Source organism: Zootoca vivipara, chromosome 12 (assembly GCF_965207765.1).
Source record: "Zootoca vivipara chromosome 12, rZooViv2.hap1.1, whole genome shotgun sequence".
Taxonomy (NCBI): Eukaryota; Metazoa; Chordata; class Lepidosauria; order Squamata; family Lacertidae; genus Zootoca; species Zootoca vivipara.
Genome location: NC_142595.1, coordinates 2,410,076 through 2,426,665, shown reverse-complemented (window position 1 = coordinate 2,426,665; position 16,590 = coordinate 2,410,076). Strand labels below are relative to the sequence as shown.

The following is a 16,590-nucleotide window of genomic DNA, read 5'->3' as shown; positions in this document are numbered from 1 at the left end:
TGAATAATAAAATAATAATAATAATAATAATAATAATAATAATAATAATAATAATAATTTATTATTTATACCCCGCCCATCAGGCCGGGTTCCCCCAGCCACTCTGGGCGGCTTCCAACAAAATATTAAAATACAGAAATCCATCAAACATTAAAAGCTTCCCTAAACAGGGCTGAATGTTTGTAATGGATTGAAATTTTATTATGATTTGTTGCTAAAAAAATTACAAAACGAACAATGGAAGGAAGTAATATTGTTTGCCTCAATATGTTATTAAGAATCCCGAAAACTGTGCAACTAGTTTCCAGACTCATGATGGCTTCAGGGGTGCCAGCTTGAATAAAATATTAGGGGGGAGGCAGGTGAGCCCCACCCCACATAATCAATTGCATGACACAGTGCATGCACGCCATTTGAATAGCAATGCCCATCAAATTCGGGGCCCCAGCCCCCTCTGATGTTTTATTGGGAGATGAAGACCCCTCGCCCCCCTCAGAGTTGGCTCCTATGGTTGGCTTTGTTTTAAACTGCAATGAAAACGATTCTGGAATTGCCATTCTTGTGCTCATCACAACTATTTTCACTAGCCATCTGTTATAATCATATTTCTCTAATGAGTATGAAAAGGAACATATTTCAATATAAGTTAAAATTAGACTGATACAAGTAGCAGAATGCAAATCTAAGTGTTAACATGCAAGTTTTTGAAGCTTCCTTCACACCTATTGAACATGACAGAGTGTTTCTCATACAAGAAACAGTGACCATGCCCTCATTATTATTATTTTACAAAATTTGCCTTTAGTTAAAATGCAGGTGATCCTCTTTTAAAGGAAATTAATTGGGCAAATGTCTGGTACTCCAGCTTGCAGCCAGACTGCATGAAACTAAAATTCTGCTCCAACCTGCAGTTGTTATTTTCAAGTGACTGAGACTATTTACTCAACTGGCAAGCCACATGAGAAAATTCCACTTCCAAACAAATGAGTACAAGGAAACAAATTTACCTAGCAAGAGTGGGGAGAAAGCCAAATTATTCCTGCTGCGTATGAAGGGGAAAGTTTAAAAGAATGTCAGCAGCCTTGGTGCAAAATAAAGATTAGCAACGTCAAGGAACTAAAACCTGTCCATTTGCATTAACATAGCACCTCATTAACACAGAAAAGAGTCTTTTTGTTTTATAATAAGCTAGGAAAGAGGGTGTTGTAATGGGTTATTGTGTGCTCTGAGGGGTAAGGAAGGCAGCCAGGAGCTGCCCTTGTAGCTGCTCTTGGCCCTGAAAGAAAGTACAATACAGTAGCAGCCAGAGCTTCCCCAGCCTCTTGAATGTGAATCACAAAATACTCCCACTGGAAGCAGCTATTGGTTCCCCTGAAACCTGATTTTTGTTGGAGATTGAGACTTATCAGACACAGCTAGGAGTGGCTTTGTATGTGGCAGGATTCATGTATTCAAGGTGGGTGGAGTTCGAAGGGTTTCCCCAAACCATTTGAAGTCATGTTATAGCTGTATAATTAATGCATTTAGTGAGAATCAGAAAGGAAGCACCTCAATTTTTGTCACCCATAAATATATACAGTAATCTACAGATATGGTAAGTGGAGCTTTAAATACAAAATAAAAATAAAAATAATCCAACCAATATGGAAGCTTTACTGTTTTATATTGTCTTTTGATATAATCTCTTGAACAAAATGCTTTTTCAAAGGTTTTGTGGTTTGTAGATGCTTTCTAACGCAGCAGTCGGAGCACCCTCAGCACCCATCCTCCCCATATGTACAACTCTGTATGTGCATTAGGAGGTTCCTGTACCAGCAACTTGTGTGTGTGTGTGTGTGTGTGTGTGTGTGTGTGTGTGTGTGTGTGTGCGTGTGTGACACACTTTTCAGGAAAACACAAATGAAAATATAGCAGAAGTGAAGAGGCAAGCAGAAACGAGTGGTAGACATTTTGAAAGTGCTTCCTGGGTTATCCTCCCCATGAAAAGGAGTACTTTAAAATATTGTAGTGAGCCAAGTTTCTTGTACTTTTAACAACCCAGTGATGAAGATGACCTTCCTCCAGCGCTTGCAGCAGCAGTTGGGGCATCGCCACCACTCTCCTCAGCATCTCCTGGGTCACAGAGAACAAACTCGGAGGGACACTTTCCATCATGTGCAAAGGTACATACAGATAACTGGAAGGGTGGGTTAAAATGTGGGTTCAGCAGCAGGTAAGGGTGCAACTCATAAATTCATGGTTGCCTTCGATAAGCATATTTGGTACACATTCCTTGCTGTTATTGAAAATCTCCCCTCTCCTAATCCAAGCCTGAAATGCCAAGGAGTCCCTGCAAGTTCAACTTTCTGTCCCATGTTCAACTTGACTAGCAAAGAGTCTCACAAGCCTGATCAGGAGATCTTTAAACTAGATTTTGAGAGGGAGAGAAACAACATTACAGACAACAGACAAGTTGGTACTGGGGATAATAGCTTCACTGATGCAAAAAAAACCTGAGGTGGTGCTCCAGAAACCCGCTAAAGGAAAGAAACTGCAAGAAGGAAGCAGCTAGAGGGAACAACTCATGGTTTCAGTTGTCTCTACACAAATGCATAGAGCATGGGAAACAAGCAAGATGAATTGGAGCTTTTAATTCAGGGTGGCAAATATGACCTGATAGGCATTAGTGAACTTTGGTGGGATGGAACTCATGATTAAAATGTAGGGATTGAGGAAAGGGGTATAACCTGTTCAAAAGGAATAGGGCAAACAGGAAGGGGGGGAGTAGCATTATATGTGAAGGATGTGTACACTTGTGAAGAAATCCTTGACCTGGAGCATGGGAAGCAGATTGAGAAAATAAAGGTAAAAATTGTAGGAGAGAGAAACAACAGTGACCTTACTGTGGGGGTCTGCTATAGACCACCAATCCAGATTGAAGACTTGGATGATGCCTTACTAGAGCACATTACCAAACATTCAAAAAAGAGAGAAATAGCAATCATGTTGTTGTTTAGTCATTTAGTTGTGTCCGACTCTTCGTGACCCCATGGACCAGAGCACGCCAGGCACTCCTGTCTTCCACTCCCTCCTGCAGTTTCGTCAGACTCATGTTGGTGGCTTCGAGAACACTGTCCAACCACCTCGTCCTCTGTCGTCCCCTTCTCCTAGTGCCCTCAATCTTTCACAACATCAGGGTCTTTTCCAGGGAGTCTTCTCTTCTCATGAGGTGACCAAAGTATTGGAGCCTCAGCTTCAGAATCTGTCCTTCCAGTGATCACCCAGGGCTGATTTCCTTCAGAATGGATAAGTTTGATCTTCTTGCAGTCCATGGGACTCTCAAGAGTCTCCTCCAGCACCATAATTCAAACCTAGACAGCATCTTAAAAAGCAGAGACAACACCTTGCCGACAAAGGTCCGTATAGTTAAAGCTATGGTTTTCCCAGTAGTGATGTATGGAAGTGAGAGCTGGACCATAAAGAAGGCTGGGCACTGAAGAATTGATGCTTTTGAATTATGCTCTTGAATAGCAATCATAGGGGACTTCAATTTCCCCAATATCTGTTGCAACCGAAGCTCTGCAAGGTTTGATAAATTACCCCATTGCCTCACTAACAATTTCATTTTTCCAGAAGGTGGAAGAAGCAACAATCTATCTTGGACCTGGTCCTCACTGACAGGGAGGGACTGATGGATGAAGTGGAAGTACTCAGAAACTTGGGATAGAATATGGCAATATTGTTCACAAAAATGCCATGGGAAATGGACCTAGATGTGCAAATAGTTTCCGCAAAAATAAGGGAAACCTCTTTAAAACTTCTGCATAATGGCATTATACACCGGTGAAAGACTGTCCCAAATATGTAAGGAAGTCAATCCCAATTGTCAGAGGGAATACCCAGTCAAAGGTACATATTTCCATATGTGATGGTGTCGTGACGTCATCAAACCCTTCAGGAATGCCGTCTTCAAAGAAATAAGCTGAATATACAACAAAACAATGGAAATGTCCCCTGCACTAGCACTACTTGGGCTTAGGATCCTGCCTGCTCAAGATTATTCCAAAGATGAGCTCTGAGCCTTTCTATTGACTGCTGCCCATATGGAGATAGCCAGGTGTTGGAAAACGGTGTTGGTATAACAAGAGTGTATGGTCAATAGCATTGGCTGAGAAACTAACATGCCAAGTGAGAGCAGCAAAGGGCAAACACAATCCATATTCCTCTTATAAAGGTAAAGGTAAAGGGACCCCTGACCATTAGGTCCAGTCGTGACCGACTCTGGGGTTGCGCACTCATCTCGCATTATTGGCCAAGGGAGCCGGCGTATAGCTTCCAGGTCATGTGGCCAGCATGACAAAGCCGCTTCTGGCAAACCAGAGCAGCACATGGACACACCGTTTACCTTCCCGCTGTAGCGGTTCCTATTTATCTACTTGCATTTTGACGTGCTTTCGAACTGCTAGGTGGGCAGGAGCTGGGACCAAGCAGCGGGAGCTCACCCCATCACAGGGATTCAAACCGCCGACCTTCTGATCGGCAAGCCCTAGGCTCAGTGGTTTAACCCGCAGCGCCACCTGGGTCCCCTCTTATAAGATATGGCAAATGTTTATTGAATACATAAATTCTTCAGGCAGTGGCAGGAATCCACCGAGCACTCATGGGGAAATGTGGCAGGATCTTAGAGTAATCCAATGAAACTTTAACACATGGCCTGATAAAAGTCTGTAATTTCATCAGGACAAGTTATTTGTTGTTTACTGTTGTACAGTAACAATTGTTTTCTCGAAATTTATCTTCTGTACCATGAAAATAAAATTTTAAAACAGTTTTTTAAAAAAGAAGTTATCCCACAACACATACAAGAGCAGGAGGAGCACTGAAATATTTGGATGGGGGTTAACACAAGACGCCACAGCCCCATTGTATTGCATGGGTCAGGCATAAGGAGGACTGTGGTGGCTGAGCTAGGCTTTGTTTTGCATCTGAATTGGGAGGCCAAAGAAGAGTTGAGAAATGCACTGCCTTTCTTACGGTCATTGTTGTGGTTCTGACACTGCTAGTGAATATAGAATTTAGATTTCCTGCAGTTCATCTTCTTAAATGACATATTTTTTTTTTACATTTCAGCTCCATTAACACTTCCTAATTTTTTACTGTGCTTCAGAGCCCTACAGATACTGGAGGTACATTTGCCTTGGCGCCTGGAGATCTGCTCATGGATTTCACTGAAGCCACACCTATGGTAAATGATTTCATTTTGCAGCCCTGGAAGTTAAGTCTCAGAGAATTTCTTAAATCTGCACAGGGAAAAGCTACAATGCTTGTGTTGTAATAATTCAGAACACAATATCATTATCTTAGTTCTGTTGTGATTCTGGTTTTCATAAATTAGACTAAACCTGTATTGATTCCTGACCTATTTATTTGAAACCAGCTTAAGAAACTGCTGACAAGTGCTCATATACTGTCAAGCCAGGAGAAAATTGTATCATTCTAGTGATCTGATTTTTTAATGCATTTACTTCTCTTTTTTTGTAACAGGACACTATGATTGTTCTGAAATTTAAGGTTTGGACTTGCCTTTGCCCCAGCAGTCTCGTCACCAATGGCAGATTCTCTCCTGGAGAAAATAGCTTCTGGGGAGGGGGGGGGCTTTCACTTAAACCACTGCACAGGGGAAGATAATTTTGTGAACAGCATTCATGATTTTGCTCACACACATGCACACCCTAAAGGCAATTGCTTTTTGCTTTATTTTTAAAGTAAGAAGGAGTCACACATTTAATTCATACACATATATATTGTCTTTTGAATATATATTGACAGAATCCTGGGCTATTAAGAATGTTGTCAAGAGTGAGTGCTCATAAAACAAATGCCATAAACTACAACTTTTGACCATGTCTTCATCTTTGCAGCCTCTATCTCCATGTTCACAACCAGACCAAGTAGTAATTGCCACATTGTTAATGTCTGCTTTTTTTTAAACTTAGAATCATTTCCTCTGTGGGATACCATCAGGCTGTGCATTGCACTACGCAATTCTGGTATGTCTGTATTTGCAAGCAGCTCTTTTGGAATGCCTATTAATTTCATGGACCGGTGTTCCTTGTTCTTTGTTCCAAAATACTGCAAGTTTCATTTGCGAGAGTCAGTGACTTTGACTTTGTGAGCAAACGATCAAAGGAGCTGTGTATATTCCACTCAACATTTGACTGACCCTTCCCCCAAGGGCCCAAACCAGGAGAAGACTTCTTGGCTAGATGGGTTCTGGGAAGGAAGGAAGGAAGGAAGGAAGGAAGGAAGGAAGGAAGGAAGGAAGGAAGGAAGGAATTGGCAGCTGCTGCAGCTGCTTTAAAATAAGGATGATACGAGTTCTAGATGGAACCCCAGCCAGTAATCTGGGTGCTGCATTTCGGATCATTTGAAAATTATGAATTGCCTTCAAGGGCAGTCCCATGTAGAGTGCATTGCAACAGACCAATCTGGAGGTGACTGCAGCATGGCTTACATTCATCTCAGAGAAGGGCCCTAGCTGGTGAGCCTGGTATAGCTCCCACACTTGAGAACAAGAACACGTAATGCCTCTGTCTTTCCAAGTTTCATTTTCACTTTATTGGTGCACATCCAGCCAGCCCATCACCATCTCCAAGCATTCTAGTACCTGAACCTTTCACTTGACTCTGATGGAATAGAGAGAGAGAGAGAGCTAAATGCCATTCATATATTGGCGGCACCTTGTTCCAGATCTCCCGATGACCACTCATAGCTGTTTCAGATAGATGTTAAAGAGCATAGAGGACAAGACAGAATGCTGTTCAGTGGCCCACCAATACTACTTTCTTGGAAATGGCACTGGAATTATGAGGAGAACCACTGAAGTACACAGGGCCGTCTAAAGCATATCTGGTGCCCTGGCGCCGTGGTGCAAAGATCCCTCCAGCACCGCTGTGTAGCTGCCATGGGCACAGCAGCGCGACGCCCCCCCCCCCTGGCGACCCTGGCACCCTGGCACCCTGGCGCCCTGCGCCACCCAGCCTTGCCGTAGGGCCGGCCCTGGAAGTACACTGCCCCTAACCCCCACCTCTCTGAGTTGCTCCTGAAATCTACATTGGTTAACAGTACTGAAAACCACCGAGCAGTCAAGAAGAATGAACAGGGCTTCAGTCTCTCCCTCGTCTCTCCCAACAAAGGTCACCAGCCAGGTCAACTAAGATAGTTTTCACACCATAACCAGGCCTGAAGCCATGCTAAAATGGATCCAGATAACTAGTATTTTCCAAGCATGCCTTTCAAGCACCTTGTCCCAAAAGGGGACACTTGCCACTGGGTGATAATTGTTAATGCTTCTGAGTTCAGGGAGGAGCCCTTAAGGAGGTTAACTCCAAAAAGTAACTCCACTTAAGTTTCACTCCCCCATAAACACACACATTTTCTCCACAACAGCTTTAAAAACGGTTGGTTGTTTTTCTTTTAAAAAACACCAAACCCATTATCTCCCTTTGCCTGTCTTGATTATACAGTATATATAAAAAATACAAAATACCTCAGTAATGCAAGCAAGGGAGTGCAAATAACACCACTGCCACAGCTGAACTGCAAGCCCTGTGTTTCCAAAGCCCCAGACTTCAAAATGCAATTGCATTGTACAAATAGCATTCATGCTAATTTTACAGACTCTTACAGAAAAGCTAGGACAAATCTAACTCCAAGAGTTGGCCCTTTTTTTAAGAGCCAAATACATTTTTATTAGTTTTCCAACATTAATCCAATAATAGCCCAATTGCAAGAATACCAATTCATACCCAATTAATACAATTATTCAAATACCAAATGATACACTTTAGTTAAAGTGGCCCCCCATGTGCTAGATTTGATGGATTTCTGATCTTTTCTTTCTGCGTTCCAAAATCTTACTAAGTTCAGTTAAGTTCCAGTTACAATGAAAATCCCTTATACGACAGCTACAATCTTAATTATTTCCATTCATGTTGTAACATTATTTATCTTTGTAAAACTTCAAGTGAGGAAATCTAACTATTACCTTTGTTCTTTCCTGCGTGTGAAGATTGTTGTCTCCATGATGTTTCTTTCTGACCAGATGGTGATATATCTTGCAGTTGCTGTTACTTATCGTGACTTGGGGTGAAACTGTTGTCCCAAGGTTTCCCTGTGATATTTCAACACAGACAACTGCCTCTTAGAGCCCATTTTTCGTCACCTCCCCCCCAGCCTAGAAAGAGTGGTCTGGTTTCAAATGGAGCTGCAGATAATTTAATGAAAAAGGCTCCACATCACTATTTTTTCCTCCGCAGCCCACAGATTCCTTTCTCATCCTTACAGATGTGATTTAGCCTTCATTTTAGATTAAGTCATCCCAGTCTTTCCCCCTTTCCTTTGTAAATAGTGTAGGTGGGGGTGGGGGTCGGCTCTGTATTTCCAGCATAACCTGTTCAAAAACTAGAGCTTCTCCCCTTTTCCCTCTTTCTTCATTTCAAATCACACTCATTCTCCATTGTTGTTTGTTAATTTCAATATTAATCCAACTTCCTAGAATCCTAGAATCATAGAGTTGGAAGAGACCACAAGGGCCATCCAGTCCAACCCCCTGCCAAGCAGGAAACACTATCAAAGCATTTCTGACAGATGGCTGTCAAGCCTCAGCTTAAAGACCTCCAAAGAAGGAGACTCCACCACACTCCTTGGCAGCAAATTCCACTGTTAAACAGCTCTTACTGTCAGGAAGTTCTTCCTAATGTTTAAGTGGAATCTTCTTTCTTGTAGCTTGAATCCATTGCTCCATGCCCACTTTTCTGGAGCAGCAGAAAACAACCTTTCACCCTCTTCTATATGACATCCTTTTATATATTTGAACATGGCTATCATATCACCCCTTAACCTTCTCTTCTCCAAGCTAAACATGCTCAGCTCCCTAAGCCGTTCCTCATAAGGCATTGTTTCCAGGCCTTTGACCATTTTGGTTGCCCTCCTCTGGACACGTTCCAGCTCGTCAGTATCAATCTTGAACTGTGGTGCCCAAAACTGGACACAGTATTTTAGGTGAGGTCTGACCAGAGCAGAATACAGTGGTACAATTACTTCCCTTGATCTAGACGCTATACACCTATTGATGCAGCCCAGAATTGCATTGGCTTTTTTTAGCTGCTGCGTCACACTGTTGACTCATGTCAAGTTTGTGGTCTACCAAGACTCCTAGATCCTTTTCACATGTACTGCTCTCAAGCCAGGTGTCACCCATCCTGTATTTGTGCCTTTCATTTATTTTTTATTTTTTTATTTTTGTCCAAGTGTAGTACTTTACATTTATCCCTGTTCAAATTCATCTTGTTTGCTTTGGCCCAGTTGTCTAATCTGTTAAGGTCATTTTGAAGTGTGATCCTGTCCTCTGGGGTATTAGCCACCCCTCCCAATTTGGTGTCATCTGCAAACTTGATCAGGATGCCCTCAAGCCCATCATCCAAGTCATTGATAAAGATGTTGAATAAGACTGGGCCCAAGACTGGGCCCTGTGGCACCCCCACTAGTCACTTCTCTCCAGGATGAAAAGGAGCCATTGACGAGCACCCTTTGGGTTCGGTCAGTCAGCCAGTTACAAATCCATTGAATGGTAGCATTGTCTAGCCCGCATTTTACTAGCTTCTTTACAAGAATATCATGGGGCACCTTGTCAAAGGCCTTGCTGAAATCAAGAATATCATAGTCACTTCTCTCCAGGATGAAGAGGAGCCATTGATGAGCACCCTGTGGGTTCGGTCAGTCAGCCAGTTACAAATCCACTTCCTCCAACTTCACTCTGGCATGTAGAGAAATGTAGAGAAAAACTTAGAATAAACAAACCGTGAGTTTCCCTCTCCCCAACCGTCTTTGGCACTGAATGAAATCTTGCCTCAGTTCCAATCTTAAATCCACGCAGCTGATTGTCCCACAATTTGTAGTCACATCTCTTCTAGCACGTGCCTTTACTTCAATAGCCAATTAGAATCCAATTAATATGATAACCTCTGCTTCCAGGGTTGCAGCAGACAGAGTTCTCTTGCACCCAGTGCTTTGCCTGCTCTTGCAGTTCATGGGGAAGCGAGTGCCACACCACAGGGCAAACTGCGGGCGAAAGCCTCTTCCTACCACAACCTGAGAGGAATTCAGAGAATGATATTACCCCCATTATTCTCTTAATCTCTGTCTGTGTTTCCCTGCGATGTTGAGGGAGTCATCCATTCCTGGTGCAGAACAGAAACGGAAAACAGAGTTGGTCCATTTTATCATACTGTGCTCTTTTGATAAGTCAGAAGCAGCCCTTCTGTATGCGGAGAAGGCTTTCAGCCTAATAATAATAATAATAATAATAATAATAATAATAATTTTTATCACAGTCATACCTCATGTTGTGTCCACTGTGGGTTGGGTTTTTCCAGGTTACGAACGTGGCGGACCCATAAGTGTTTACTTCCGGGTTTCGCCGTGCGCGCATGCGCAGAAGTGTTCTGCGTGCTTCACGCATGCGCAGAAGCATTCTGCACGCGTTGTGCATGTGTGGAAGTGCTCTATCACGCTTTCGTGCATGTGCAAAAGCGTCGCTCGGGTTGTGGACTTTTCGGGGTGCGAACAACACCCTGGAATGGATCGAGTCCACAACCTGAGGTACCACTATATTTATACCCCACCTGTCTGGCTTGGTTTCCCCAGCCACTCTGGGCAGCTTACAGAATATCTAAAAACATAATAAAAATATCAAGCGTTAAAAACCTCCCAGTACAGGGCTGCCTTCAGGTGTCTTCTAAAAGTTGCATAATTCTTCATCTCCTTGACATCTGATGCGGAGGTGTTCCACAGGGAGGGCGCTACTGCCAAGAAGGCCCTCTGCCTGGTTCCCTGTAACTTGACTTCTCACATTGAAGGAACTAGCAGAAGACCCTCAGAGGAAGACCTCAGTGTCTGGGCTGAGCGATGGGAGTGGAGATGCTCCTTCAGGTATACTGGGCCAAGGCTGTTTAATAAAGGGCATTTTAGATTCAATCCACTTCATTCACCCATTTATAGCATATCCTCCCAAAGGAACCTGGGACAGCCTGTATGTATGTGCAAAATGTACAAATAAAATCCTCATTACCATAACTTTTTCTAGAAAAGCTTGAGGATACAGTTTGGGGAACAGAAACACTTGGATGCAGAAAGGGCCAATTGCTATCTTGCCATTTCTTCATGCTAAACCAGGGGGCAGGTCAGCAAACTTTTTCAGCAGGGGGCCGGTCCACTGTCCGTCAGACCTTATGGGGGGGGGCGGCCTATATTTTTTTGGGGGAAATGAATGAATTCCTATGTCCCACAAATAACCCAGAGATGCATTTTAAATAAAAGGACACATTACTCATGTAAAAACACGCTGATTCCTGGACCGTATGCAGGTCAGATTTAGAAGGCGATTGGGCTGGATCTGGCCCCTGGGCCTTAGTTTGCCTACCCATGTGCTAAACTGATCTCTCTGAAGCTGCTTTTCCTTTTTAAAAAAGTCAAAATCAAAAGGAAGCTTTTCTGTGGCTCCTGAGGCAAACATGTTTTGAAATGAGTCCATCATACAGGTACACTCAGCAATGATTGATTACAGCTCCCTGTTGAGAGTGTACTTGGCAACAAACATTTTTCTGCCACATGATCTGTGGGATTAAAGGTAAGGAAGGAGATCAACCACGCTCGAGTTCCTCACTTCCCATAAATTTCATTAGAAAAAAGCAAGCAAGCGACCCTTCAGTGACGTCTGTTGACTGCAGCGTCACTGTATCGGTCCATCATTGTACAGTACAATTATATGGATAGAATGCTTTCTTGACCTTGCAAACAGTTTGTCTAATGCATTCCTTTGTTTCTCCGTCTCTTTCTGCAGACACTAACTCTATCACCCATGCATAATAGGCAATTAGACCTTACCAGCCCTTTTCAATAAAAGCTTCCACTGTATCATAAAGGACCATAAGTGGAGGGAGCAAAATTATTGGAACATAGAGGCTTATTCTCACTCGCTTCATTTGTGTCGCGGCATATTTCTTCATCTTTTCTATGGAGTTTCTGTGGAGTGCCTCTCACCAATGAAGCATCCTTTAAAATGGCAGCTTCTGAATTAGAATCATAGAATCATAGAGTTGGAAGAGACCACAAGGGCCATCCAGTCCAACCCCCTGCCAAGCAGGAAACACCACCAAAGCATTCTTGACATATGGCTGTCAAGCCTCTGCTTAAAGACCTCCAAAGAAGGAGACTCCACCACACTCCTTGGTAGCAAATTCCACTGCCGAACAGCTCTTACTGTCAGAAAGTTCTTCCTAATGTTTAGGTGGAATCTTCTTTCTTGAAGTTTGAATCCATTGCTCTGTGTCCGCTTCTCTTGAGCAGCAGAAAACAATCTTTCTCCCTCCTCCATATGACATCCTTTCATATATTTGAACATGGCTATCATATCACCCCTTAACCTTCTCTTCTCCAGGCTAAACATACCCAGCTCCCTAAGCCGTTCCTCATAAGGCATCGTTTCCAGGCCTTTGACCATTTTGGTTGCCCTCTTCTGCACACGTTCCAGCTTGTCAGTATCCTTCTTGAACTGTGGTGCCCAGAACTGGACACAGTACTCCAGGTGAGGTCTGACCAGAGCAGAATACAGTGGTACTATTACTTCCCTTGATCTAGACGCTATACTCCTATTGATGCAGCCCAGAATTGCATTGGCTTTTTTAGCTGCTGCATCACACTGCTAACTCATGTCAAGTTTGTGGTCTACCAAGACTCCTAGATCCTTTTCACATGTACTGCTCTCAAGCCAGGTGTCTCCCATCCTGTATTTGTGCCTTTCATTTTTTTTGCCCAAGTGTAGTACTTTACATTTCTCCTTGTTAAAATTCATCTTGTTTGCTTTGGCCCAGCTGTCTAATCTGTTAAGGTCATTTTGAAGTGTGATCCTGTCCTTCTGTATGGGTAATAGCAAAACAATCAATGCACATCAGTGTCTCAGAATGTGGATTTTCTTCCATTGTAGATTCAGAGCTCTGGTTTCAAGTTTATAAAAGTTGCTTGTTGCTCTGTATCTGATGGATATCTGTGCCATTGCATATGGCATTGCATATGACATGCCAAACCCCCTCAGCTCCTTAAGAATCAGGACACGCGCAAATCCCTGGCTACAAACACCACACACTGTACTAACTTACATAATGATTGCCATGAACATTTACTGTGGTTTTCTCTCTAGAAATGTAAGTGTGTGTCCCCTCCCCCCATGTGTGAAAATAGGAGGAGGTAATGCTTGTATTGAAAGTATGTAGTCATTTCTTGAGAGAACAGCACGTTCCAGTCTCTTGATAAACCAGTATGATGTGGTGAAAAGTATAATATGGAAGAATGGAAAATGCATTTTATTTGGGAAATGATGGTAAGTCTAGCAAAATGAATCAATGCTAATTTGCATTCACTGACATTGCAAAAATTAAATATAATTGTTGTAATCCAGCTAAGGCACTCCATGTGTAAACAAGATTATGGAAACATATTACTAGTTGGGTTGGAAGTCATGGATATAAAGATAATACAGATTCTGTGCAACTCTGACTACAGGGGCACCTCAGTTTAGAAACAGCCCTGTTTATCAACTATTCAGTATACAAACTCCACAAAACTAGAAGTAGTGTTCCGGTTTGTGAACTTTACCTCGGTGTATGAATGGAAGCCGAATGGTGGAAGGGCACTGGTGGCAGGAGGCCTCACTAGAGAAGGCGCACCTCGGTTTAAGAATCGATTTGGTTTAAGAACGGACTTCAGGAACGGATTAAGTTCGTAAACCAAGGTACCACTATACATCCAAGAGATATTGCGCAGTCAGGCGGAGTCCCCCCCCCCCCAGTCCCCAGGGCAGCCCCGAGCGGAATAATGACACAAGACCACGTTTTATGGGATTAAAATTGGACACAACTTTATTACAAATTCAGATGTAGGAAGACCTTGGCGCAGGCATTGGGCATATATCCCTCCCAGCCCCCAGCCGGGGGTGGGGTGATCTACAGGGTTGTCCGGCATGTGTGGGGGGTTGGGCTAACTCTGGAGAACATATGTTCAAGCAGATAGCCCGCCCCCCTCAATCGCCGCCGCTGGAAGGGGAGGGCAATAACAGCCAATTGGCATCGCCAAATGCCCCCCCCCCGGTGCCCCGTTTACGGGAAGCCTGTTATCGCCGCCGCAATAGGGCGGGGGGTCACCGCCCCCACGCCCCTCCCCTTTATGTAGATGACTAAAGGATTCCGCCCAAGGCCTGCATCCGCCAAAGTTGTGACAAATTGCTACGGGAAAGGCGAAACCTGCCAATGCAGGGAAATTCCTTTCCAGCCCTTTAACAGCGACCGGTCGTAGCAGCGCCTGCGTGTGTGTACGCCTGTGGAAGTAAAACCTGTAAAGCAAGCAGCCTGTGGAAGTAAATAACCTGTAAATCAAACTTAAAATTAGGGAGTGGAGGGTGGGAAAGCTCTGAATCCGTTGGCTGCTTCCCAGGAATGGCTCCTCTTCTTTGTGTGCAGGTAAGCCTACCTGATCCTACCTGGCCAATCCCCCTGGCACGCCTCCCCTTGGCTGGATTAGTCGGCTGACTGAGTGGGCGGCGACTGCAGCCTCCAGCCTCAGGTAGGCAGTGCCAGCTTCCAACCTGCAGCACTGCCTCAGGGATCCCAAGGGGGGCTGCACGCGACTGCGCAAAATGCGTCTCCCCTTTTATGTTGGGGAAATGGTCATTGCTTTAAATGGGATATGGAGTCCAATGTGCTTTTAAATATGCATCCACATGTGTGTTAAATACCTAATCTCCAGCTCTGTTTATATACAATATAGATGCAATCCTCTTTTCTCACCCATGGTAACCATGATTTCTCATTTCCTGATTGTAATTAGTTATCATTGTACTTAGGAGTCCACTGAATGATGACGGGTTTTCTTCCCAGCATGTGCATTTCTCAGACAAAATAGTTTGGTGATGCTAGCATGTTGCCTAGACTCTGAAATGACTCCTTGCACCACCACAACAGCTGCTGCATTACTGAGTCATCCAACAATGAAAAATATTAGTGGAAGTTAATTTCTTATTGATAAAAAAGGCGGGAGAAATGCTGCTGAATTTCTGGTTCCTACGGTAGTAAAAATTTCTAGGAGACAGACGTTTTGAATAAGACGCCAAAGTGCATTTTTGCTCCTACTGCAGTGGAGAAACAACAGCTCTGCATCCAGTATATGCTGCCTGTCTTCTCACTGTTACAATTATGTAGGACAAAAATCATAAACATAAAACATAATTTTCATCAAGACAAAAAACAGAAACAATAAGTCTATTACAACCTGAGAATGGTTTATACATACTGTTGCACATGTTCCCCATTTCCCTGAACAGTGAGAAATCTTGAATTAATTAATTAATGTACTTGTATCCCACCTTGTATCCTACAGGGACGCAGGTGGCGTTGTGGGTTAAACCACAGAGCCTAGGGCTTGCTGATCAGGAGGTCGGTGGTTCGAATCCCCACAACGGGGTGAGCTCTCATTGCTCAGTCCCAGCTCCTGCCAACCTAGCAGTTCGAAAGCACGTCAAAGTGCAGGTAAATAAATAGGGACCGCTCTGGCGGGAAGGTAAACGACATTTCCGTGTGCTGCTCTGGTTCGCCAGAAGCGGCTTTGTCATGCTGGAAGCTGTATGCCGGCTCCCTTGGCCAATAACGCGAGATGAGCGCGCAACACGAGAGTCGGTCACGAATGGACCTAATGGTCAGGGGTCCCTTTACCTATCCCACCTTTCTCCAAAGTTGGGACTCAAGGCGGCTTACAACATTTTAAAAGCATAGTTATAATAATAACAGGTCAAAACATAACAGAACACATTTAGAAGCAACATTAAGACAGCAATTGCCATGGTGGGAGCCCAGTGGATTTTCAAAGGCCTTTCTGAATGGGAAAGTCCTTAGAAAGGCACTGTAACCTCTCTTGGGAGGCAATTCCACAATCTGGGAGCAGCCACAGAAAAGATTCTCTCTGTGTCACCATTAACCCTGCCTCTGATGTTGATGGGACCGAGATAATAATAATAATAATAATAATAATAATAATAATAATAATAATAATTTATTTATACCCCGCCTATCTGGCTGGGTTTCTCCAACTACTCTGGGTGGCTTCCAACAGAATATTAAAATATAATAATATATTAAACATTAAAAGCTTCCCTAAACAGGGCTGCCTTCAAATGTATTCTAAAGGTCTGGTAGTTGTTTATCTCTTCGACCTCTGATGGGAGGGCATTCCACAGGGCAGGCACCACTACCGAGAAGGCCCTCTGCCTGGTTCCCTGTAGCTTTGCTTCTCGCAGTGAGGGAACCGCCAGAAGGCCCTCAGCACTGGACCTCAGTGTCCGGGTAGAATGATGGGGGTGGAGACCAGGTATCCAGGACCGAGGCCATTTAGGGCTTTAAAGGTCAGCACCATCACTTTGAATTGTGCTCGGAAATGTACTGGGAGCCAATGTAGGTCTTTCAAGACCGGTGTTATGTGGTCTCGGCGGCCGCTCCCAGTCACCAG

The 16,590-nt window shown here is 43.7% G+C and overlaps 1 protein-coding gene across 1 annotated transcript in view; it reads left to right on the top strand.

The window, feature by feature from the left end:
- Window positions 1-16,590, top strand: part of EPB41L4B (erythrocyte membrane protein band 4.1 like 4B) — a 137,025-nt gene that overhangs the window by 106,685 nt on the left and 13,750 nt on the right. Inside the window, exons 21-22 of the mRNA XM_088656178.1 lie at window positions 2,042-2,162; window positions 5,147-5,224. Of these exons, the coding sequence (XP_088512304.1) occupies window positions 2,042-2,162; window positions 5,147-5,224 (199 nt within the window). The remainder of the gene's footprint in view (window positions 1-2,041; window positions 2,163-5,146; window positions 5,225-16,590) is intronic.